The sequence below is a fragment of the Rissa tridactyla genome, chromosome 5 (assembly GCF_028500815.1).
Source record: "Rissa tridactyla isolate bRisTri1 chromosome 5, bRisTri1.patW.cur.20221130, whole genome shotgun sequence".
Taxonomy (NCBI): Eukaryota; Metazoa; Chordata; class Aves; order Charadriiformes; family Laridae; genus Rissa; species Rissa tridactyla.
This window is the reverse complement of record NC_071470.1, coordinates 64,967,833-64,994,922: the sequence shown is the minus strand read 5'-3', so window position 1 is coordinate 64,994,922 and position 27,090 is coordinate 64,967,833. Positions and strand designations below refer to the sequence as shown.

The 27,090-nt window shown below is 40.5% G+C and overlaps 1 protein-coding gene across 1 annotated transcript in view; it reads left to right on the top strand.

The window, feature by feature from the left end:
* The first annotated feature begins 12,219 nt into the window (after positions 1-12,219).
* ANKRD50 (ankyrin repeat domain containing 50) overlaps positions 12,220-27,090 on the top strand; it is a 43,434-nt gene continuing 28,563 nt past the window's right edge. The window contains exons 1-2 of the mRNA XM_054203258.1: positions 12,220-12,398; positions 13,424-14,705. Of these exons, the coding sequence (XP_054059233.1) occupies positions 14,227-14,705 (479 nt within the window). The 5' untranslated portion in view covers positions 12,220-12,398; positions 13,424-14,226. The remainder of the gene's footprint in view (positions 12,399-13,423; positions 14,706-27,090) is intronic.

Genomic DNA, 27,090 nt, shown 5'->3' with positions numbered 1-27,090 from the left:
CTCTTCATGGTGTGGGTGGATCTCCAGGAGTGTTTAGAAAAATGAAGCTAGCTACTTAACGTGCTAGTAGGGGATTTAGTGGTTGTAACCCTCTGTTGAGAATGCACGCGAAGCGCTAAAAAAACATGACCAGCCCATGCACACGGTTAGGGTGTGTGGCTTAAATGAGAAGAAAATGTAAGTATGAAATGACTGGAAAAAATATTTATAGTAAGTGAGAGCAAAGGGTCTTGCTGGATGACAAAGCTGGGACAACTGCTGTGGTCACCACTGCACTTGTACACTGGTCACATCTGACTTTAGTTTATGTCAATAGGATTGTAAAGCAGCTGATACACATAAATGCCGTTACCTCCGGTAATAATGCTCTGAATTAGAAGTAAAACATTTAATCCTCTTCCACTGAATTTAATGCTGTGAATATAGTGCAAGAGGAAACACGGATGAGTCTAAAACTCCTTGAGAACAGCCGCTTCATTTTTCACTTTCCCTAAAAGCTGTTGTTGCAAAGTGAGAAGTGTCTACTTGGCCTTCTATTGGTGATTCCTGAAAGGTGGAACACTTGTCAAAGGAGGGAAGCAATTATTGGTTTTCTATTATGGCAGTGATGCTAATTAGTGTCTTAATATGTGGAGTTAATACAGTGGCTTACTGTAGGGCCATAATTTATCATTCTTAATTAGAAAGTCATTGAATTTATTTTCTATTTTTCTGACAAAAACCTGACAGAACTTCTGATAAACCTGGCTTTAATCTGTTCATTTTGATTTACTGTAAGGGTGACAGTGATTACCCTCTTGATTAGCTGTCAAAGAGAAAGAAAATAAATACATGCTAAAAGCTGTAGCAAAACAGGGTAGATAGGATAATGGAGTCACAGCCACCAAACAGCTTCTTACCACTTGAGAAATACAGATCAGTCTGAAAATAGTTGCAAAAAGTATTTTAAAATGAGACTCTCGGCAATGATATTGAAAACCTGTTGGTGTCATGAATATCTAATTGATTTCTTCCAACATTTGCAGCATTTCTCTGCTGTACTGGCAGCTTCCTCAGTTTTTGCTGGACTGCTTTCAGTCCTCTCCATTATATTAAGATTGCCTTTGCCTTGGTGACTACTGAGTTTTTCCTATGCGTGTCAAGGTTGAAGTTTCTGCTGCCCTTCTGCTTCACTCCACTGAGCCCCTAGTGAGACGCTACAGGTTCCTCCTCTTCTCACACTGAGAATTATTCCCCAGTCTTTAGATAATATGCATATGGGTAGACACAGCTCCAAGCACTTCCACCGCTGTGACCGTGTCACAGGAATGGGAACTTATCTTACACCAGCAAATACAAAAATCCCTTTAGTCCCTGCACTTCCTCAGTAATTCACACCTGCCTCCCACCCAGATAATTTAATCTGTGGAGGCTTCAGGCCTCCATTTATCATCTCTCCCTCTTCTCACTTACCAGATAGCTAAAGTTATCTCCACCTCCTTCTGCTTGAGTCCCATCATCCACTTAATCCATTTAAATCCTTTTTTTTTTTTTTTCCTCCTGCTAAATCCTCAGCTTCAAGGCCCTATGTGCCACCCCTTGATGTGGCTAAGTATATCCAGCTTTAAGGTACTGGAGTGTTCGTGCTAAGACTTAGTAGAGCCAGCAAAAACAATTTATCTTTTGCCCTTTGCTGCTTATGACTATGCAAAAAAAAATGGATTTTGTGCTTTTTTCCCACTCTTCCTGCAGCTTCAGGATGGCAGGAATTCGCCTGTAAGGAGGTAAATAGGTCAGACTGGCAATCTGTTTAGTTTAATATGCTGTTTTCAATAGAGATTAGTACTAATATTTTTTTGTATCACCAAATTAATGCTTTTTTCTCTTTTAACCTCAACTCTGTATGTATTACCTTTAGACTTTTTTATGACACTTGCTTTCAAGAGAAAGCTTAAAATAAAACAATGAGTCTTGCTCCACATCGAAATATCCTTTAATGCTTTTGGGCAATGTAATCCATAGTCATAAACCATCATCATAAACCATCTGCTGCATAAGCCAGATCTTCATCTCTCCTCACAGGTTTCAATTTCAGCGTCCCCTTCATAAAAGTGTTAACAGGATTTTATGAAGATGAGGCACTCATGGAAACAACTTGCACCTAAACCCTTTGAGCTCCAAAGATGCAGCCTGGATTTTGACTTTGGAGTTTGGAATGTGTGTGTGCTAACACAATGTAGCAAAGACAGGGTATTTGGTAATGCAAGCTGAACAGCAGGACATAGTTAATAGAGAACAGTAGGAGATAGTAAATATTGAACAGTAAGATATTCAGTAATGTATCATCACACTCAGTGCTGCTGAAAAGCTCTTTCAAAGCCATCATTGTATTTGTTTTCCAGGTTCCTGGGACACTGGTCCAAAACAAACACCACTGAAATCGAAACTAGTTTGGAAAATCATAGAATCATAGAATGGTTTGGGTTGGAAGGGACCTTAAAGATCATCTAGTTCCAACCCCCCTGCCCTGGGCAGGGACACCTCCCACTAGACCAGGTTGCTCAAAGCCCCATCCAGCCTGGCCTTGAACACCTCCAGGAATGGGGCAGACACAGCTTCTCTGGGCAACCTGGGCCAGTGTCTCACCACCCGCAGAGTGAAAAATTTCTTCTTTCAGTTCGAAGCCATTATCCTTCATCCTACCACTACATGTCCTTGTAAAATGTCCCTCTCCAGCTTTCTTGTAGGCCTCTCTCAGATACTGGAAGACTGCTCTGAGGTCTCCCTCAAGCCTTTTCTTCTCCAGGCTGAACAACCCCAACTCTCTCAGCCTGTCCTCATAGCAGAGGTGCTCCAGCCCTCTGATCATCTTCATGGCCCTCCTCTGGACCTGCAAAAAAAGTCTGTCTGTCAGTTTAGGAGAACTTTTTCCAATTACTGTAAAAGGGTATTTGTAGAAGCTGTTGCTCTTATTACTACTATTTAGGTTGCAGTGGCTTTCTGCACACTTCACAGGCACAGAAAAGAATATTCTCCTCTGATTGCTGCTTCTGCGGAGGAAAGCTACCTGTATTTTCTATTTCATTTCTTTTTTTGCAGTGTTTAATGCAGCTCTATGTGCATCTTCACTGATGCTACCTACATATCTGCAGGCATTGCACTTTGGAGAGCAGTGTTTTTTGTGAATTTCTACAAATACCATTTAATATCCAAAGTTAGTATCTGCCCTGAATCAACTTTATGTACTTTCTGAATCTCTCTTGAGTTACCTTCACCTTGTAAAGTGTAAGTTAACTATGTGACTTCTGTAGTGCAGAAAAATCTCATTTTACTATTATGTACCAAACTAAATTTTAGCTCATAAAACACCAATTTTGTCGTGTTGGAAAAAAAGCAAGTGGAAAAGTTAGTTGCTTTGATAGGAGTCTTCTCTTCCAGTATGCATCTAAAGTTTTGAGTTATTGTACTGTGTTGTATAAGGAAACATAATTTGATTCTTTCTTTTTTATTCCCTTTATAAAAGGAATTATTTTGGATTTTTAAAACCCGTTAGAATAGACAGTCTGGAAGATGGAAAATAGAGCGATTTCTTTTTTTAGGGAAGTGAATAAAATTCTGCTTATCAAAGGACATTAACGATCAAACTAAATTAACTTCTACACAAAATGCAAATTTTTTTCAATCAGCATTAATTTGTCTCATTTTATTTTCAAAGCCTAACAGTACATTTCTAGGAATATATTTTAGCCTCCTCTTCTAGATTCAGAAGACCTGCAATTAATTCGAGCAAACTTACCCCAAATATGCTCTAAAATATTCATCATTTCACTGTGCATTTTCTCTGTGCGAAGAAATGTGTTAGAAAAGGACTAACCAAGTGATGTCATAGATGCAGTCAGATAAAAAAAATCTCTTGTATCTTTATCCCTGTTGATTGCAGTTTGTCGTGAATAATTTCATTTTCTGAGTGTCTGTAACATTGTAGTGGCCCCAGCCTGTAAAAAAATATATTTTATATTACAATTTTTTTAGAATTATGTTATTTGTATTTATAAGCATAAACATAATTCTAGAAGCAATGGATATGACTTTTCAAATAGAGCTGAGTGCAGTGATGGAAGATGCTGAAGTAGTTTTACCCTCCTCTTCCCTGCCTTAGCCTGGGCAAAGCGAAGGCCAGAGCTGTCCCATGACCCTACGAGCCATGTTGCCACCAAGGGCCACCAAGACAGCTCTGAGCCTGCTCCAGTGCTGTTGTATGTGCTTTGTGTTCCTTGAGTCTCCTTGTAAGAACGGAATGCCTGCATTTCCTATTTCAAGCATGCCTCACATCAAGGAATAAAGCCAGCATGATTGCATTGCATATTATTTTCCAAAACGCTGATAATTCTGGAAGCTTAGCTTACAGATAAAACCAAATTTGCATTTGATAGCTGCAGCAGTCTTGCAGCTAATGCAGCAAATGGTGGAATGCCTGCCCAGCTTCAGGTGGAGCAGGCTGCTCCCTGTCTGGGTGAAGGCTGTTCAAAAGGACAGGCAACATTAAATCCTGCGATTTTTCTCACTTCTAACATGACTTGCAGAGCACCCACAAATTCAGAAGAACAGCAGAGGTGCAACAGCAAGTGCTTACTGACCCTGGGGGGATTCTGTCAAATGGGCGACTTGCCAGCATAAGGATTGCAGAATAGCATTTAAAATGCATGAATTCACAAACAACAAGAAATGGTCTTGAGACAGGGTAAACCACGCAGAGAGAAAATGAGATAAATTGACTCTTTATTGTAAATCAGCACGGCTTCTCGCACAAAAGCCTGTGAGCTACCGTAGGCTTAGGGTAGAGGTTTGTAAGAGCACATACAGCAAAAACTATTTTGTTTATTATTTATGGTTTAGACTGGATAGTTTATGCTGAGTCAATGACACATCAGTCAAACTTCGCAGGTTAGAGCAAGTCTATGGCTACCTTGCGTTACTGAAGGGGTACAAAATACTTTGGCAGATCTTGCTTTAGCTTGCCGTGTGACCCAGCATAAGAAAGGAGATAGGAAAGATTTACCATTTGTATTGTACTGATGGGGAAATAGAAGCAGTTTAAGGTGACATGAGTTGCTCAAGCTCACAGAGCAGGTCAGGGCAAGCATTCAGACACTGCCTGTAACACAAACTCATGAAAACAGTGAGATTACACGAGGAATATATAGTATGTACTTAAGGTATCTATATACAAAATTGCCCAAAGTCTACAGCTTATTAATTTCTCACATAAATCAAAAATATTTTGTTAGAGTTCAACAAGTTTTTACAAAGTCTTGTGCCAGCATAAAGTCTTCTGTTACTGTAGTAACTCTGATTATTAATATAAGGATTATATTCTTAGGCAACTGGTTAGCTTTTTCATACCCAGTCTGAGAACGATACTGAATACATTCTTGATCCCACTCGCGTAAAAGATCAAAAAGAGTTAGTTTTCTCTTATGGCTTACTGCTGTGGATTTTCTTCATCCCACTCCATAGACATTTTCTTGCCATCATTTTAATGACATTTAAATTCATCCCAGTTCCTCAGACATCTTCATCCAATAGAACTAGTTATCAACTGCAGCACCTGTTGTCCAGAATATTATACCTTATAATTAATTTTGACTGGCTTCATGCATTGTCAACTGTTATTAAACAGAGTGGTAAGTTATACTGTAATTCATATTGCACAAATACTGGATAACATGTTACTCTCTGGTAGGAGGGACCCGAAGTATATTCGTGTTCTTATATGCAGAGCAATATTCCAGGTTAGAATGACACAAGCTTGGAGAGACTTATAGCACTCACTCCAGAGCACTACATCAACACTTATTTCTTCGCTGCTAAAAGCAGGTGTTTTGGAATTTATTTTTGTTTAGCTGCCTAAAAATTGCAATGCATTTTCCAGGCACCCAGCTAAACCCGTGCCCTACAAGTATCAGAGGTTGAGTATCAATTATTAAATGGATTCATCTCTTCCTAGTTCTGTGCAGATGCATGTTTTTGTATATATATATATTAAAAAAAAAAAAAAGATGCTGCAGCAAATCTTGAAAGCCAGTGCCTGGGGTTTTGCCCAAGAAGCCTAAATGTCTCCTAGGCCATTGGCTAAATTTAGTGTGCAATCCCAGTGCCCACACTGGGAGGATGGTGCTCTCATCTCAAAAGAGAGGAAGAAAAAGGCTACTCCAGAAGCAAATTTGAGCTTTTAAACTAGGCTCCCATTTTGACTAGCCATCTACAGAAGCTTCTTCTTGACAGTGTAGCGGTGATAAGCAATTGTACCTCTAGGATGATAGCATCACATAATAGTAGATACCATCACCATTATAACTCCATGTGATGTTCTTCCAGGCATGCACAGCAGGTCTTTTTGAGTTTGTCTCAATTCTGTTTTTAAGCTACAGAATGACCATCCACTATTGCACCTATGTATTTGCACTAAGGATGAGGACATGTGGATGCAAACCTCCTCCCTTCCCTTTTCTGCAGCTACAGGACAGATGAGATGCTGTATCTGAAAGAGGGCACAGATCCTGGCCCTTGTTTATCAAGGAGCAGTTAATTGCCTTTTCTAATCCAAAGCACAGTAGCCATTTTTCTACCAAAGTACAACTAGAATATGTTGTGATGGCAGCTCCTGTAATGACCTAGAAATGAATGCTGTCAGCCTGGAAATGGGAACAATTTCCTCTTCAGGGGGAACGAGAGAATACAGCTCCCTCCTCTCCTGGCCGAGTGTTCCAGCCACCGCATTATCCTATCCAGAATCTTTTGTTTAATTTTGTTTCAGCTCAATCATTCTTGTGTCCTTTGTTCACAGAGATCCAGTTTCAATAGATGGGATAGATAGTACTCCTACCAAATTACTGGGTAATGAGGAAGGCTTGAGGAAGGAGCTGAAAGGAACTATTATACTTCCTAGCTATATTCTTATGTAAAAGAACACTATTGCCTTCATCTATTGAAAATCAGGGCGATGAGGTGAAGTCCCTGATAACTACAAAAAAAAAAGGAGGGGGGGGGGCGCAAAAACCCCACAGTGTTATGTTCCTGTTTAAAAAAGGCAAGACGGATGATGCAGGGAACTAGATGGTCAGCCTCACCCTAGTTTCTGAGGAGCTCATGAAGCACATCCTCTTGGGAGTCCATTCCCAAGTAATGTGCCACAGTCATCAAGCAAGCTGTGCTTTACCAGCACAACTGGCCATGAGTAACCCCGTGGCTGGTGAATGTGAGCTCACCAGACCCTAGCAAAGCTTCTGACATCCCCTGTAGCATTTTCATTTTGGAGCTGAGGAATTATGGCCTGCAGGAATGCATGATCAGGTGGGCTGGAAACTGGCTGTGCCACTTGGTTCGGAGAATCATGACTGGTAGTGTAAGGTCCATGTGGCAAACGGTGACTAGCAGGGGCTCCAAGATCAATACTTGGGGCTGATATTTTCCAGCCTATTTATTGCTAGCCTGGATGATGACAGAGAGTGCAACTTGTGAAGAACTTTGCACTACGTGGGAGAAGTCACTGGCGTCGCAAACAGCAAGCTTCAGTACAGATGGAGCTTGCTGAATTTCAAAACTGGACCAGCAGCAACCTTGTGAAACCCAAGGAGAGGTGCAGAGCTCTGTGCGTGGGACAGAGCAACCCCAGGCATCTCTTCAGGCTGAGAAGCAACCAGTGGAGCAGCAACCACGCCGAAAGGGATGCCAGGCTGAACACGAGCCCCCCATGTACAGGGCTTCCAAGATTATTTTGCAGAGGCATCTTATACTGAGAGGCCCGAGATGAAAGCTCATCTCACCCTAGGTAGACTTTGGAACAGAGACCTGAAACATCAGTATTGGAGAAATGCCTTGCCATAAGACTTCACAGAATGGTTTAGCTTGGAAGGCACCTTAAAGATCACCTAGTTCCAACCCCCCTGCCCTGGGCAGGGACATCTCCCACTAGACCAGGTTGCTCAAAACCCCATCCAGCCTGGCCTTGAACACCTCCAGGGAAGGAGGCAGCCACAACTTCTCTGGGCAACCTGTTCCAGCGTCTCACCACCCTCATAGTGAAAAACTTCTTCCAAATATCTAATCTAAATCTATCCCCTTCCAGTTTGAAGCCATCACCCCTCATCCTATTGCTACATGCCCTTGTATAAAAAGCCCCTTTTCAGCTTTCTTGCAGGCCCCCTTCAGATACTGGAAAGCTGCTATAAGGTCTCCCTCGAGCCTTCTCTTCTCTAGGCTGAACAACCCCAACTTCCGCTATTTGCTTGGGAAATTATAAATTTTTTATGATAATGTTCTTATACTAAGTCTACACTATCTTGATTTAACATCAACTTCACTAATTTTACCTGTCAGAGAATGAAAGTATCTGAATTAATATGTAATTATGCATGAAAATCAGTAACTAACAGTTAGAAAAGCAGTCAAAATGACTACTGCATGTTTAAGTAGATAATCATGCCTCAGGCCCACCCTTGCAAAACACTTATTTTGGGATGTGAATCACTCCCTACCAAAAGCTTTATTGCATGGATCTGCAGCTCCGTTCCCTTGGCATGCAGAGCCGGCTCCGAACTGGCTGGATGGTGGGTGCAGCCCGGACCACAGGACCCACAGCGGCTCTGAGTCACGCATGCAAGACAAAAGAGACAAACTCATAGTAACGCTTCAAACTACCAAGTAAACAAAAGTTTACAAATGATAGCTTGGATTTTGATGGACTTTCAGTATCAGCTTTGTGCCGCCTTTCTCATTATAATAAATTATGTTCTCTTGCCCTTCAGGACTGACTGCTTTCGTATCCAAATAACATCATAATGAAACTGTTAAAATAATTGAAAAAACACATAATAGTCTTTCCTAATATTCTCAAAAAGATGCTGCAAGTCATTTAGAAAGCATAACAGCGCTCTGTTTTTCAGTGTCACCACAGACTTCAAAATGTTACAACTTTTTGTGCAGTCTTTTTACGAAAATTTTCTTCTCATTTTCTTAGCCTAAACTAGTATTTCATTAGCGTACATACAGAAAGTGTACCTAAAACCAGGCATGACAGAAACCTCCCATCGTATTTTAAAACCAGGTGCTGCAACATGGCTCGGGTTAAGCAGGGAGGTTGCTACAGCTTCAGACCACTGAAGCTAGAAAAAAAGACAGTGTTTTTTGGGGTTTTTTTTTGGATAGGATATTTTGATCTGTTTCACTGTGTCTCTTTTAGCTCTTATCTGTCAGTCTTGTAGCCTGCAAGGTTGCATCCAATTAGATCACGGATGGTTTGCTATCTATGTCAAACTAAGTTATACAAAACCACAAAATAAGGTTTGGTTCTTATCCTGATACCGTCTCATTAACTACAACATTGCACAATTGTATCAGTAATATCTGACTCTTAGCTATAATAATTCACTAGGATGATGTCATCTAAGCTGTCACGTTATATATAGGAGGTACTATGCAAATAGACTTGATAACAAAATGCCTTCCTTGCTTTTGAAGGTTGACTTCAGGGTCTTAGCTTTTTGTGTACAGATGAAAGATCCCAGCCTAAGCAGCTGTGCCTCTTGCTCCATGACAATCTCATTTTTTTTAACCCTTTGAACTTTTTTAGGGTTTTTTTGTGGTTTGGTTTTTTGGTTTTTTTTTAAAAAAAAGGATTTATCATTGAAAGTGCCTATATGCTTTTGCTTCCTAATAGTAATTCAGGGGGGCCAATGCAAGGCCACCCCCAACCTTCACCTTTAGATCACACATAGGTCCTTGCGGAAAGAAGCGTGCAGGTCATACTTTGGCTCTTGCAATATTTTGCCTTCTTTTGAAAGAAAGACTAAAAATCCTACCAGCGATAAGGGCATAATTATATTGTAAGCCTGTTGCATTTTTTTGCAACTTCTATTCCCCACTCCCTTCCGCTCTCCTCCTTCCCCTTGTCATTCCCACAACTCATTTTAGCTGTAGAAGTGATATCCTGAAGGGAAGCTTTGCTCAGGTGATGTACCCACAAGTTATTTTTTGGGGGGTAGTTATTTCGTGTCCCCTGTCCCATGCTAAACTCAAATTATTGTCATCTGTTCGGTTGTAGGATTTATACATTAGCATGGGAACGTTTGTGTTTTTACACTTACTGTCTAGAACTCTGTCGTGATTACATTTAAATATCTCTGATTTTAGCAAGCCATGCTATTATTCCTCCTGCTGCGGTATATTCCTATTGGATGTTGTGAAATGCGACAGCACCTTTTCATGTAAACTGGGTTTTCATTTGTGTCTTGGCTATCAGAAAGGCAGAAGCCACACTTTCCCCTAGGTCTCACTATTGTCCAATTTATCCTTTTTTTAATTTTTTTTTTCCCCCTGCATCATCTACCAGTCTAATGTTTATGCCTAAGATCTGTCTCTTAAGGTGTTGAATCTGCAATTGTTTCTTGCAGGTTTTTTACAATTTCTTTCCCTCTGTCAACCTCTGTTTTGTCTCTAGTCAACTCAGCTGACCAGACCTGCAATCCCATCACTCCAAATGTTATCTGTCTCTATTCCGTTACTGATAAAAGAAAAAAAAAAAAGAAAAAAACCTAAAAGATTTTACAGTTCAAAGTCTCGTGGAACTTGTATTAGCATCAGTTTTGGAAGTCTTTTGAGTTTCCACAACATTTCAAAATGGAAGGGTGGTGCAGCTGGGAGGAAAACCAAAAAGCCTAGAGAAGCCTATTTGCCTAAAGTGTATGGTTAAAAAAAAAACAACCTAGGAAGAAAGCTTAAAAAAAACCCCCTCAAAATAAAACAACCACACAACTTTTTCTTACTACTAATCTTATTTCTGCTTCTCCCCCACTCCCTCCCAATTGCTTTGCAAATTTGTAATTCACTGCTTCCAAAGGTTCTTCAAACTTGTTCTACTGGTTTTCAGAAGCAGGCAGACTTGTTTTTCTAAGCCCTTCAGTGTACCAACTGAATTTATTTAATTTTTCATTTCGCTCCCACAAAGAATCTCGGGACGCTCCTTGAAGGGCCCTAAATCACTCTGTTGTGTCATATGGATATATTCAGTGTGTACTCCACAATACTTTAATTACCTGGTATATGAAACCATACAGAGCTGTGCTAAAACGAAGGCACTATTTAGTAATCATAAAGACCTTGATCCAACGGCTAATGGGAAAAGTGCCTTATCATAAATAATGCAGGGGGCTCCGAGGGGAGCACGTTTTCATGAAAATCCTTCCCTTCCTTGCTTCTTGCGCTGCCAAAATGAAGCAGAACTTTCTCCTCCTTCTCATGGGTGGAACCAAAGGTGTGCGGGAGCAAATTCTACCCTATTTTCTTCCATGTTAAGGGCAATGTTTTCAATAGTTTGTGGTGATCCGCAAACTGTAAAGCTCCAGGGTCGCTATATTTAGGTGTTTTAAGATGCAGGTGCTGCTCCTCATCCCTCTGGTTGGGCCCTGGCTGTGGCAAAGCCACTCAGAAAAATGATTTTTGGCTTTGTATCACCAGAAACAAAGTGGAGGGGGAAAAAACACTTTAAAAATTGCTGCACGTATCCTGTGAGGCTGCGTGTCCACCGTCAGAGCGATGAAATTCTGTCTGAAACAGGCCAGTTGAGGGCAAAATGAGAAAAGGCAATAGTGCAGTAAAAAGGGGGGGAAAAAAAAAGCTATTAGGCCCTCGCTTGGTTAAAAAAAGAGTAACATCACGTCTCGCATTAGAGGGCCAGCGGACGCCGTTTTACACCAGGGTTGGACTCAGCAGTGAGGCATCGAGAGGCTGAAAGAACGTCTGGTCCGTCTCCAGCCAAAAACCCTTTTATTTCTCTAACTTTTGCTGCTCTCCAGCGGGGCTGTGGCTGGTTGGGTAACGCCGGGCCTGGGGGGACGGGTCTCAGGCACTGCGATTGGGCCGCCGCCCGCCCCGCCGGGCTCCCCACAGCCCCGTCCCGCCGCCTCGGGGTGGAGGGAGCCGCGCTGCCGCCCCCTGCGGGGCCGGGCCGGGAGAGCGGGGCCGAGAGGGCCCCGCCGCCGCCGCCGGCGCTGAGAGGGAAGAGGCGAGCGGGGGTGCGGCGGAGGAGTGCGTGTGAAGGGTACTCATCGCCCGTCTCCCTCCGCCTCAGCACTACTTCGGCCCCCCCGCGATGCCGGGCGGGAAGGAGGCGTGGCCGCGGAGGGGGGCGTGCCGGGGCGTGGCCGAGGGGCGTGGTCGGGCGGAGGGAGGTGGGAGGGGGGGTGAAGGAGGCGGTGAGGAGAGCGCTCCAGAGGGGCTGAGGCGGCGGAGTAGGGCAGCCGCGGCCCTGGAACGGCGGCGCTGGGCGACGAGAGCCTCAAGGGCCCGGAGGAGGAAAAAGAAGAAGGAGGAGGAAGAGGGACGCGCCGCTGCGGGGAGAGTCTGGAGGAGCAGCCGCGGAGGTGAGCGAGCGGCGGCGGGGAGGCCCCTCGCCCGGCGGCAGTTGGCGGCCGTTGGGGCGGTTGGTGGTGGGGCGGGCCGTTACCGGCCGTACCTGAGGCGGGCGGGCGTTGCGAGGGGACTGACAGGGGCTGTTGTCCGGCGCCGGGCCGGCAGCGGGAACCGGGGTGTGTGTGCGGTGCCCGGGATCTTTGTGTGTGTGCTGGGGGAGGGGAGTGGGGGACATGGCGGGGGTGCTCCGCGCCGGGGGGGTGTGAGGCAGATGAAGGGCGGGCGGGGAGGTGGCGGCGCGCCGGGGGGGGTAACTGCCCAGCTGCTCGCTACGCTCAGGGTGGGCTTTTATTTTTCTCCAGAGGGATCGGAGTGACTTTTGGAGCCGTGTGTGTCTCGGCTGAAAGAAACCGGAGCGTGGGGTTAAAGCCCAGCCCGGGATAAAAGGGTTTTGTTCGCGGTGGGGAAGGAGCGGTGACAAGGGCGGCGGCGGCGGGGGGGGGGGGGGCTGTGTTGTGTGGAACCGTGACCCGGGGGGCGGCCGGGCGCCCCGCCGCCGGCCAGCCGGGAACAAAGAAGTGTGCAGAGAGCCATCGGCAGCTCTCCCCTCTACAATAAACTTCAAAAACAAAACCACCAAAAAAAACCCACCCCAAAAAACCCTGTAGCCAGCAGTAGAAAAATGGGGTGTAGAGAGAATTGGATGATGGAGCCTTGTTAGGAAGAATGTTTCTCAGATAAAGGGGTGTATTCACTTCTCAGGAGAAAATGCAAGGCTTATTTCTCCTATGGTTTGAGGCCACTGTCATATCTGTTTATTGGCTTTTGTTATTTTTTTTTTTTACATGTGGCTAATCCTACCTTGTAACAACAACTTACTATTTTTTAAAACAGCTTTTTAGATTAATTTGGTTGAATAGTATAAGCAAAAATAAAGAATAAAAGCCATTGACTTTACTCTTTTGTTGTCTGCATTTGCAATTGACTGAATTATGACTTGCATGTAGGGTTAAAAGTGCTGTCTTCTTTATTTCAGAGCTCTAGGGGAAGATGTTGTCTCTTCTGACATCTTGCGATTAAGATACCTGAGAACAGGTTCAGTAAGAATCCAAGTTCCTGAAGAAGACACTTACAAATGTATTGAAATAAGAAGCTGTAAACATATTTTTTTTTTCCTGTCATCTGTACTGCATAAGAAACCATAATCTGAAGCACTTCTCAGACACTCGCCCAGATGTATGAAGTCTGCAAAGCTCGCTGTCCAAACTGCCCGTTTCTTAGTAAGTGGTACTTATCCACATCTGTGGTATGTATATAGGACTCTGAAGAAAAATCACTTTCTCTATAAAATTCCCAGAAGGAACATTTTATTATGGACAGCTTTTTCTGGATGTATATCCAGAGAGATTAATGCCTAGAGTTGAAAAGCATTTAGTATACACTGAAAAGTTGGCTTTCTCTCAGTTTTTCCAGATGTATTGTCTCCCCTGTATACTGGGAACACACACAACTGTGTAAACTACAGATGCAGCCATGGAGCTGTATGAACTTTTGAGCCAGATGAGAAGTATTGTTGAGCATTGGTATCAGACACCACTTCATGATGTCAGCTGAACTGTGATTGTGTTATGCAAATCGTAATAAAGCCCACAAATGGAGTGACGCCCTTCCTGAGAAAAGGCTGTGAAGTTCTACAAGAAAGGTTAACCGATTACCATAACCTCTGTCAAGTTCTGTGCAGAAGATTTTTCTGTGCAAGATGAATGTGTGTCTCCCTACCCTGAGATGTTGAAGGTGTACTGCTGCTTATGACAAATCCAAGAGAAGAAGCTTTATAAAATGGCTCAAACCAGCTTGCTGCAGGGAAAGCAGTTTTACTGTAGGGAGTGGGTTTTCCACAAGCTTCAGCACTGCCTCCAGGAGAAAGCTAACTGCAGCAGTAGTGCTGCCAACAAACCATCTCTTGTAGCGAATTCTGGGAATAATACCGGTGTTGTCTCTGGGAAAGGAGCTGCCTGGGGTGTATTGTTGGTAGGAGGGCCCGGTAGTGGGAAGACGGCCCTCTGTACTGAGTTACTGTGGCCAAGCTCACCTGCAAACCTACAAAGAGGCTTACATCATCAGGCTCTAGCCTTCCATTTCTGCAGGGCCCAAGACTCTGACACTCTGTGTGTTGGAGGGTTTATTAGAGGTTTAGTTACACAAATCTGCCGCAGTGGACTGATCCAGGGATATGAGGACAAACTAAGAGATCCTGCTATTCAAAGTCTCTTGCAACCCGGGGAATGTGAGAGGAACCCTGCTGAAGCATTTAAAAGGTAAAAACAAATTTAAAAAAAAATATCGAAAATAAACCCAAATAAAAAAAATGCTGGCTTCTATTTAGGTCTTCCTTCCAAAGAGTCTGACTGTTGAAAACATGTTTGTTTCATGGCTGTTATCTCTGTCAGAGCTTGCAGACCTACCATGGAAAAATCTAAGTTTGTCCTTATAGCTGACATAAATAAATATTTACTTTGTAAACAAAATTTATTATTAATAGTGAATTTATTTACATTTGTATATTAATACACCTCAGTTGTAACCAGTGTTTTGAAAAGACTTTAATTTACTTCAGAGTGGAGATGCCTAGTCAGTGGCTTTCATGTGCCATAAACGTAGGGCAGTTGTCCTCCATAGACCTGAAACAGACCTTACAGGACCCTTGCAAAATCTTCCAATATTGTGCTCTGTCTGAGAGGAAACTGGACTAATGGATCTCTGGGTCTGATCCAGCACATCGGTTTTATGTTTGTCTAAAAGTATGGTAGGAAAATGTCAATTAACTCCTTATGTTACTTCTCACAATGTGTACAGGTTATGTCAAATCTGTATTGCTACTTAAAAAATAAGTACTCCAAAGTGTTGAGTGGGTCAGAAATTTATCGAGAGGGCTCACTCAGCCCCTTAGAAGGTTTGTCAGCTGTCTAAGCTGAATGAAAATATAAATAATTTTTTTAACTTAGTGTTCCTTAACAAACCAAAGTCTCTTCAGTATGTCACTGAGAATTTTGTTTCTGTAAGGATACTAATGTTTATGTGAGAGTGTATATCCATAGATCATTTAGAACAACGTGCTGTCTTGAGCACAGCCTTCACAAGCATGTGTATATTGGTCTTTATGCCTTTGGGTCACAGTGAAGGAAAATCCAGAAAGGATAAGGCGTGTCTCTAGCAACAGATCTTCAGTGGATTGTGTTGCTAGTGTAAAAGTTTCCTGAAATATTAGTTAAACTGAAGTTCTTTAGTATAGTCTAGTGACATAACTTTGTGTGGTACTTAAGGGTTTATTGGATGATGTTTGCAGTATAAAAAAAAAAAATCCTGTCTCTTTTTTTCTTTGTTTTCCCTGCCAACTAAGAGTGGGTAAACAAGTACTGAGGTTGAACTGTAGTGCATGCTTATATTGTCATGGTCGTGTAAAAGAGCCTTCTGATGGCTGTTACGTCCTTGCCTGCTGAATAAACAGGATGCACATCTACATTGTTCTCAGTGTAGTGTCTTAAAACAAATAGTCTAAACCAATACTAATTCTGGATTTTTTTTGTTTGTTGCTAAGTGAAGATGCAACTTCTAGCAGCTGTTAAGGTCCTAATTTCAGACGTATTAAGTCCTCTCAAGTTCTAATGACTAGGAACTGGGTGAAATTAAGTGTCTATAAATGGAATAGCAGACTGGCCATCTCGCTTTGGGCAGTCTTTTAAAATCCTGGAAGTGGATTAATCTGGTAAGAGCCCGTTTATGTTTAAAAGTCTATTACAAGGAAATCATACTAATTTAGTACAGGCAAGCTATCTCCAAGAACTGGAATCCTTCCTCTGTTCTAACCACGATTGCCTTACTCAAAAGAACAGGAGTTAGGTAAACTTCTTTAGACAAAAATGCAATATAGGAATATAAAAGATACTCGTGAGTCAGACTTAGCTTTTTAAGTAAGACTTTTATGAATGCAGGGTTTAATGATGGGCTGTCTGAATATTTAGGTCAATATACAGGGTTCTTGGTTTTGTTCTGGAAAAATAAAATATGACACAACATCTGGTACTAGTCTTTCCCTTCTCAATTTTTGCAGTGGTGATGTGAACTCCTATTATTACGCTAAAAATACTTTTGTTGTAGTACAAGAGTTTCAGTCAAGGAGTTTTTTTTTTTTTTTTTTTTTTGGAGCCTTCATGTATTCCCTTGCTGCCCACCTACCTTGATCTGCTCTCAAAAGCAGCTGTGGTAGATAGTCTTCCTTCCCATATTTCAGATTTAAGGGAGATGAGGTGTTAGAGACAAGGTGCTGTACTGGGAATATAAGTTTTCAGCACTGTGGCAGGGGACCAGGAGATGGCTGTTGACAGCAGTGCTGTGAGCTTGTGCTGCTGCCTGTATGGTACAATCACTGTCCACAAACAAGAGGAACTTGACAATCAGTCCCCTTCCCACCATCAAATACTTTGATCATTTGTTAATTGAACTTTAGTTAATACATAAAGCATGCAAAAAATGTGTAACAAAAATATAAGTTAGTATCTTTCATGGTTTCTAAGACATCACTGAGCACCTCAGTATTCTGGTCTGGTGTGTTTATATATGCTTTTTGTTAAATGAATGTTGTAATGTGAAATGAGTTCTCGGAAGATTTAACAGTCAGCTGATCGCCTCTTGCATTGTGTAAAGGCACGGAAACAGCATAAAGCTCTCACTTAAATGCTCCACTGATTATTTTTTTTTACCTTATTTTAATTTTCTTTATTCAGTTGAAGAGGGGAAAGATCTTTCTTTAAAGACTGTCAAATTTTTGCTCTGCTTTGAACGGCTGCTCCAGCTGTGTACTCATGGCCTAAAATGGAAAGACTTCTCTTCATAAGTGCTAAAACAAGATTACACCATTCTATTTTTGTGCTAATTGTCCTAGAACTAGTAAGAAAAACTTTCTAATGCCTTGTAGTGTGCCAGTTTATAAACAATATAAAGTTCACTAGTTAAAATAGTTAATCTTTTTCTGAAGAAGGCTTTTTAAATAGGTTTTCAGCAACCCTGGTGGCCATAATGATACATGTGCAAGTGATGACCCAGAGACTTAAGACTTTTCTCCTCCTGTCTGAATGTCTTCTCTTAAAAATTGTTCCTATATTTATAATTTTAACATGCCCTAAAAATTCTTTCAGGGGCAGATCTTGCAGATTTGAAGAGCTGGAAGGGCTAATCTATACAAATATGCATTTGTTGCTGCACTGACAGCTGCTTACAGCATCACTTCTGAGGCACTTTTCTCCTCGTGCACGTAGTACTGGAGCAGAAGGCAGTCTTAAACGTAAGGGAGAGTGCTGAAGCCTCATATTCAAATTTTAGGTGAAAGTGAAGGAGAAAGTGTAAAGGAAATATCAGGAGTGTTACAGACTCTAAAAGTAAGAAGAAATGTTGTGTTAAACTGAAAGAATTTAATTGAAAAGGTCTATTAGGCTATTCTTCCCTATTTGAACAGAAAAGTCAAAATGAGAACAAACCAAATTCTGCAATGCTTTCTCTAGGGTTATGAATGGGGGTTGGTTTTGTTTTTGCTGTAGCAAGTTTATACCTCCAGCAATTGGTGGGAATACAGGTGGCTATCAGTTACCCAAGGCCATGAGGACATAGCGGACTATGATATAAACCGTGGATAATACTGAAATTTGTGCAAACTAGTCTGCGAAAAGACATTTACCCTTATGATTCTGATTTATGTTTTTCAGACAACGGAGATGACATGAAACACCTTCAGACAGTAGGGGAAGGCACATAATTCACATATGTTGTGCTACAGTTAGGATTGGTGGTGGTGGAAAGCAGAGCTTGATTAATTCACAGCCCAGAAAGTGGACATTACTAGAAGTGTAGCCCTAGTCTACCTGCAGAGTTGATTTCTTTTGCAGCCATTGCTCAGTTCGAAAGACGTCTGTGACCAGAGCTCCTGAGTCAATTTCAGAGAATTTAGATGGAATACGTCTGTTTAAATAACATGATGTTTTTAAGCTTGCACTAAACTCACCTTTAGTGTGTGTTAGTTGATTTTTGCTTGGGTGAATTGCTGAAATTAACAAAGCACAAAAGACTTGTGAATTTCCACATCTCCCAGCAGGTTGGTGCAGATGGAGCTATTTTGTTGTCATTCACAGATGAAGTTTCTTGCTGTCTTCTGCACGTCTTTTCAAGAAACTTCAAATCTTGTGACTTTTTTTCATGTACTGATTTCTCACATATTGGATTATGGTCAAGTGATTTTTACTTGTGAAGTGTCCTAAAACTTAATTACTAAAGTATTTCTAACACAATGACTTTAATGTAAGGTGGTCTGATCAAACAGATTTTTACTGGGGGGGAAATGAAGCTATGAATTCAGATTTCCACATATTTGCATTGCTGAAATTGCATTCGCATGCAAGTAGCTGTACCTCATCACTAGGGACCCAAGAAAAGAACAGTTTAAAAGGGGGAAGAAAAAAAAAAGCTGCTGAACAAATTTGTGATTGCTTAAGAACTTCATAGAAGTTTTCTCAAGCTGGTGTTACATCTTCTTTACCAAAAATGAACATAGTGGAAACTGTGCCCCAGAACTTAGGTATCCTTTTTTTTTTTTTTTTTTTTTAAGAAAGGACACCAGATTTATTTCTTATTCTATGCACGCTGGTGCTAAATTCAGTGTCATGGCTCCTTCTGCAGGTTCCCAGACAATCACAGCTTTTCTTCTGTTTCTAACTCCTGATCTCTGCTACTCATATTTGAAAAGGGAAACCTCATAGTTAACTAAGCTGAACAGGTAACAAGAGGCATCCACACCCGAAACTTTACAATAATGGCAACAAAAAATTGTTGGATGTTTATAGTTCTCTAGAATATGCAAATTCTGTAGAAAAATCTGTTGGCTTGATTGTAAGAAGTGTGAGAGGTCATGTAAGGTTTTTTGCTGACTGTAAGTTTGAAGCAGGGTTTTATGTTGATTAAAATTGAAAGCCGCCTCGCATGAGTCATTCATTTGGACAGCATTAAAGTACAACAAATCTTGTGCCAATAGCTGTTATCTATGTAAAGTTATTCTTACCTGTTTGGAGGAGAACTCCAAAGGATTGAGCCTCTGGTATTTGGCAATATGATGGAAATCTCATAAACAGCAGAATTCAGAGTAAAAAGACTATGATTTTCAAGCAATGCTAACAAGCATTTCCTCCCGCCTCCCCCGCTCCCCCACCCCCCCCCCCCCCACCCCGGCCCTTCACCTGTATTGGCTTTCCGTGGTTTTTTCTTTTTTTCTTCGCTGGTTCCCTTAAGAGTAGTGTATCATCAGAAAGCTCCAAATTGTAGGTGATTGAGAGCGCTTTTACCTTTATCTAAATGATAAGGGGAAATGAGTTTTATTTCACGTTCTGGATTGTTTATCTGACAATGTAGGAAAGTACAGGTTTGTTCAGCAAATGTTCTGTGATGGTTGTCTGGGGACTCGAAATCTGCAGCACCAAAATGCCATTTTTTTAGTATAGATGAAGGAACAGGTTTAGAATTCAAGTTGTATGCAATAACAGATGATGTGTGAAGAAGCTGTTCTTTTTAGAACTTCTTGTATGATCTTTGAAGCCAGTAATATAATTAAAATTATCATGGGTTGTGTAGGCTTTATTGAACAATTAATTAGTGAGCTTTCCACTATGTTGGAGTAGCTTATTCTTAACTGCAAAAACTTAAGTGGTTTTTGGAGTAAATCTGAGAAGTTGAAGGCCAGCTCCTCTTCAGTTCTTTACTTTTCTTTCTCTCTCTTTTTTGTTTTGTTGTTCCTGTTTTAACTGTTTACCTTCACATTGTCTTTAGCTAACAGAAAATTTCAAATCCACTTTAATGGCTGAGACCAGAGATTAATTAGAGTATCCTGACTTTCATGGGGTTAGTTTTTGGTACCTCACCGTACAAACTTTGAGTTTTCCTTGCTAGTGAATTAACCACATGCTTCTGCTGCTGTTTGCATCACCCAAAGTTCTGTGAAAACTGATGTGAAAATAAGCAGTATTAATTTTTGCTCTGGAGGGGATGAGGTGGTAGCATGTGATACTACTTTTGCTTCTATATATATATTTTTTTTTTAATGAAATGCATTTGGTAAAAGTTTGGTTTTACCATGAGCTTAGGAGTGATTGAAATAAAAGATACACTGAGAGGCAGCACGTTGGGGACAGTTATAGATGCCTGAGTTTGGGCTACTGGAAACTTGAAAGCTGCTGGGATTTCTATCCATTTATTCTATATAAAACATTAGTAATTCCGTACTAATCTTTCTATAGAAAAGAAATGCCTTGACTCTCCTCACTGAAGTCTCGAAAAGACTGTCTGGAAGTGATCTATATCTTTTTCTCTAATCTTCTCCTTTCTTCTGGAAAGGGCTGCTACACAGCCTTTCCCTCTGCTTCTGCAGCTCCAGTACAATCTTGGTAGCTGTAGCTTTGCAATGGTTACAAGGAGGGTGTGAACATAGATCTTTCAAGACTCTCTAATTTCGTAGAGCTATAAATGGTAGAAACAAAGCCAAGGACTAACTGTATCCTGCTTCATGTGAAGAAAGGTCTGAATGCACAATGAAATAATTTACGAGACCCTTTAAAGATGGTTGTTAAGTTTCCAGTGTATTTATTCATTTGCTACATGTAAAGTTCAAATGTGTGAGTGACTGATTTCAACCTCGAGAGAGAAGGTTGGAAGGGCACCTCAGAAAATCCAAGTCCACTATCTCCTTCCCCAGGCAGAAGAAACCAAGCCTGTTTCCCAGAGATGAGAACAGCTTCATCTGCTGTGACGCTTCACAATTCTTATCAGAAAAAAATTTCCCTGTGTCTAACCTGAGGTTTTTTTGTAGCTATAATTTAAGTTTGTTACTACTTACGTTGTTCTCCAGACACACGGAGAATAGATTCTTTCTTTCCTTTCTGGGACAGCCTTTTATGTATTTGAATACCACTTTCTTCTCTTTCATCTTGTCTTTAAATTAAATAAGTCCAACTTGTTAGTCTTTCCTCAGAGGTCACACCTAAGAATGTGACATTAAAAAAATCCCTTAGCTAAAGAAAGTTTTTAGTATCTAAAGAGAATTTTTCTTAGGAACATTTTAGATGTGTAAATATGTAACATTCTACTTCTGTACTTTCCCAGAATTTTGTCCATTCCTACATCTTTCACTTAGGCTTGACTAGAATCCTGAAGCTAGTTGGATTCTAGCCCAGACGAGCTTGCTCTGTTACAAGATTGAATTCTGCTTTTAGTAGGAGCCACAGCCATTTTCAGTTAAAAGCAAGCTCATTTCAGTTAAAAGCAAGTTGTTTTGAGTTAGGTACCTTTTTGTAGACTTCCTGTGGTGCATTGATGGGTTCTCCAATATCTACAGCATGCCAAAGGAGAAGTGTAAGTAGTGCTCTAGCAAGGGTTGTTCTCAGTGGTCTCTCCCGTGTAGTCTTATGCCTGTTTCTAGTCTCAGTTTGAGATTCCACTGAAGTTGGAGTGACAGGCTCTCAATTCTGTGTGATTTAAAGGTAGATTCATGAAAGGATTGAAGTCTCTGCTTTTTGAAAAACTTAAGGCTGTCAAACATAGTCACGCCAAAACATAAGGAGCACATACATGTCTCTCTCTCTCTCACTGACAGTACTATGTACTCAATAATAATGGAATAATTACAGTTTGCTTTTACTGTCTTCTTTGTGGTGAAGAAAGTTTGCGTCAAAAATATGTACCTTCAACATGAGGTGGCTGAGGTGCTTTTTAATTTGAAAAAGTTTACTCCTATAGATTTCATCAGAAAGGCTGGACAGTTTTACAGTCTTCAGCTCCCTAGGAGATTGATCTTCATACTGTGGAGGCTTACACTTAGTGATTGTGTAGGGAGAGACATAAAATATTAAAAATAGCAGACAGACTTCACAGCACAAAGCCTTTTATGACTCTTTATAGGAAGCAGCTACATGTAAGCTGATATCTTCAAGATCAAAAGATCTTTTGAGATCTAATGAAGAAAAATGGTGAACAAGACACTGTATGAAAGAAGTAAGGAACAGTACAAAAAATGTATCTCACTGAACCTTAATACCATCTCCTGTGTGGTGGTGCACCATGAAGATGTGAGCAACTACAGTGTATTAATGCTAAATGTGTGGTAAAATGCTACTAGTCTTCAATGTAGCTTACTAGTTACAACAGTTCAAGTAATTACGAATACAGTTTCTGTGCTGCCTTTCATTTTTGTGTGGTATGAGTCTGTTAGTTTATAAGTATTTACGTATTTGTCATGTGTATTATAGTGACTTCTAGTAAATACCACACTTGTCTACATTTTAATTATTCAGTAATGTCATTTATTTTATACTCAAAAATGATAGAGGCAGGACACTGACTGAAAATCATACCAATTCATGGGTGAGATGAGAAACTATTTTTGTAAGAGCTTAAAAAGAATCTACCAACTTAGTTTGTATTTCCAGCTCGGTGAAAGTGAAGTTGCAGAAGGTAAATTGGTATTTCATAAACTCACTGGTGTGAGAGCATCTTGACTCTGATGGAGCTTCTGATTCCTAGTATGTACCCGTAACATGGAACTGATGCTTTAGACTTTTAACTGACTCTAGGTTTCATAGAAGATGGTGTGTTCTGGGGCTCTGTAGACTATTAGAAAGTTGAGCATTGCCTGAAGCTTAAGTACTTTGTGGTATGTTTCTCTTTAGGCTTTTCCCTTAAATCTGTGGAGTTAACAGGTCACATAGCAACAGTTAGTGTTTCTGCAAGAGCAAGTTGTGTGTTCTTTTTTCATTGTATGGAAGCACTGCATACAGGCTGAACATAATACCATTTAAGGTTTTAACCTTTTCAGTTTAAATTACCATAAGAAAGTTTCCCTAAGGCATTTTAATAATGACAACTTACATAGACCTTTTTGTCTTCTACTTCTATAGGCATTAACATTTTGCCTTTAATCTATGTGGCTCAGTCTTAAACCTTACAGGTTTTCCTATAAGCTGTTTAGTTAGATGGACCTTCATAGCAATTCTCGCTTGTTAATTATTCCCTTTCCCTCCAGTTTTCTATGCACATGTTCATAGCTTGTGCAAGGTTTTAAGTTTCTTTTCTTTTCTTCCTTTTTAATGAAAAAATGAAAAGGATTTGGCGGATTGTGAAGTAGAAAGGACTTAGTGTGTCTAATATACTGGGAAAAGATAGTATTGAAATATCGCCTCCTGAAAGTGTTAGTGAAGCAATGTATTCAAGAGGTTTCAGTTTCTTCTGCGTGGTGATGTCTACAATACACTAGGAATGGTGAGAAATCTTCTGTCTTTGTCTAGGAGTAGGAATGTTTTGAATAGTTAATGCAGAAATACTTTGTGATTGAAGAATTACTGCTCAAAAAGAAATAACTAAGAAAAAAGGCAAGAGTGATGGAAAAAGTTTAAGAAAATAATTATGTTGAAAGAAGAGTTGAGTTGTATATAGGTGTTCCAAGGTATTGCAGAGGAGGTGCTGCAAAGAATGTAGGCGGGTAGGTTTCTGGTACACTTGATGATAGCGAAATGTGATGGGATAGCATGAAAGAAGAACTGAAAATGAGATCAAGAAAAGAAAGCAAACAGAGAAATTTACATAGCTGATGAAGTGAAAGGGGCAAAACAATTGCAATCAAAGTCCTCTCTATGTTGCATGTTTGGAGATACCTTCATGCAAAGCAAGGACCAAAAAGTCTTTGCTGTTAATAGAAGGTGATCAGACTTCTTGGCTGGGTGTTGGATGCTGTTGTTTAAATTGATGGGAGTAGGAGGAAGAATGGGAATAAAGGATCATACATGAGCGGACTTTCAGTCCACAGCCCATCAACAGTGTCTTTTCCTTGTTTTTTTTCTCTGCCGCATACTAATAAGGGTTGGTAATAGTGCTGCATGTGCGAAGACAGGGGGATGAGCATCTGACTGCACAGATGCAAGCTTGTGTGCTAAAGATTCATGATATTTTAGTAGGTGAGAGAGATTAAGAGGAAGGGGGCGTGGCAGCATCTTATTTAAGGTGGTTTGAAAATTCATGGAGTTGTCCTGGAAGAAACAGGAAACTGTTCAGAAGCTCTGAGTTGGTTAAGGAAAATACCAGCAGTATAGAGAAGCCAGTAACAGGCAGATATGAATGAACCTCATGAGGAAAAACTGTTGAGAATGGGATTACAGCATGACTTCCATCCTAAAGCAGTTAATTAACAAATCTTGGTTTAACTACATTAGCTCTCCTGCAGTGATGGTGAGCATGATACAATCACTATGCTGTCTATCCTCCTTCTACACTTTCATGAAATAGAGTTCAGCAGGACATTGGAAAAAAAAGCTCTGTTTGTAGGGAAACTGCAGTTGATTTGCAATAAGAGAAATTGTGTCCTATATGATTTTAAGTTACCCTAAATTAGCAAAGGAATATCAACTCTGCCTTCTCTAACAGATGGAAACTTAGTCAGCAATGCGAAGAGTTTAAGTAAGACAAATGTTATGAAGTCTTATGCTAGGTTGCCTTCCTGTTGCAGTGTTGAACATGATGGCAGTGGTACCAACACACATTAGTTTTGACTAGTCTAGAAACACTTTGGTAAACTTTCCAAACTTTCACTGCATTCCATTGACAACTGTATGCATCAGTTTGGTTTCAATTGCTTTATTTTGTATTGGAGAGTGTTGCCACTTCCTTTGCTTCAGTTTCACTCCACTGACTTTCTCTTAAAAAAATACAAAAAAATACTATTTTTTCCCCCAGAAGATTTGTAGCAGGTACTGCACATTCACATTAAGTTTGCTTTTTTTGATTTGAGGTATACTTTTTTCCGCAGCGCCTCCTTCTACTTCAAATCATGATAAAGTTGCCATCCACAGTAAACATTTTGTGTATAAACTGTTGGGGGAGGGGGGAAGAGGAGAATGTAGTTTCTGTCACTTGCTCTATTGTTGTTAAGGATAAAAATAGATCTTACTAAATATAAAGCTATGGAATCAGTTCCAAAGCTAAATGCATTACTGCTGTAAGATAATAGAATCAGGTTCACATGGTGCTAACCTAACAATGTTTTTTTAAAGTAAATTACAGAGAAGTTACAGAAAGGATCAATAGGAAACGTATAGTCAAATTAAGAGAAACTCTGTCTGCTTGGCGCTGGGGGAGGAAAAAAAAAACCCAAACCACAAAGTAACTAATGTGGATCCAGAGTGATGCACGAGGAACATATGCTGTGGATTCTACTTTGGGGAGTATGGGAGAATAATTTTGAATGGGACACGTGAAAGCTGCTCCATCTGTTGCCTCTTCAACTAAGACTGTGCAATTAAAGGTTAGGATAGTCCCTTTTACTTGAGAAAATAAGGTGGAAAAAGATACGTTGTAGTGCAAACATAGGAGAAAAGCTGTCTTAAGTGCTTGACTACTAAGGTAAAATCTTAACAGCTTTTCATCTGGTATTTGTGCAGAGGATTTTCTGAAAATGAGGTTGGGCAGTATAATCCTGCAATCAGTTCAACAGTTGAAGTGTGGGGTGCTTTGTGATGATGTGCAAGAAATGAGAAAGGCAGGTATACAGCAACTTGACGAGGGAATGATCAAGATTTCAAAATGTATATTGTTGTTTATCCTGGTTCCTCCAGGCAGGCAATTCAGGAACTCCCCGTTCTGAAGAAACAGCTTACTGCAGCACCTCTTCTGTGTGCTTCCCAATCAGTAATGTTTGTTTGTTTGTTTGTTTTCTGTTGGAATCAAATGCATAGGAAAAATCTAATCGATTTGGGGATTGTCAGACTGAACTGTGCTAATGACAGTGCCTGTTTTTGTACCATGTGCATTATGCTGTTGTCTTTTGTTAGGCTGTCATGGAATAATAGAATGTAGGGCTGGCTGAACAGTAAACTAGAATATAGCCTGACAAAAGCCACACAACTGAATGTATTCAGTGCAGTTTTCTACCTGTCTCATCTGGGTTGAGTTTTTTTGGTTTTTTTTGTGGCTAGCATTTCTCTCATGTCAACAAATACAATTATATACATGGAAAGCAATATCTGTGTCTTCAGTTGTGTTTATGCTCTGCATAAATTGAGACAGAAGAAAGAAAGGGATTTTGTCTCTCTCCAAAACGTAGAATAATACCAACAAATTCAAATGCCTGTAAAGCTACAAGAATTTTGATTCAGTGGTACGCTAATGTGTTCAGATAACACTGCTCATAGAAGATATATTTTTGTTTAACAAATAAATATTAATTTTTATATGACTAAGGAGTGAGGTAGTTAAGGAAAGCTGAAAAGACTATATATTTCACTTTTCTGTACCTTTGGTTTCATAAATGATTCAAAACAAAACTTTGTGATTTTAATGCATTCTGTTGCATATATATAAAAACTTGTTAGTTTTCTTGTGGTTCTCCACTCCTACATGTTGCATTTCAGCCACAGACTTCTGAATATTTACAAAGTAAGCTATTATACTAACTGTAAAGATATAGAAAATAAGGTGCAGTATAGGTAATTCTGTCATTTCAACTAGTAATAGTTTTCAGTTAGTCTGATTTGGTGCTTTCATCTCATGCATTTGATGTAAAGTGTACTTTCTTTGATGCCTCCTACCTTTTTTTTTTTTTTTTTAAAGAAAGATTGAATTGTGGAA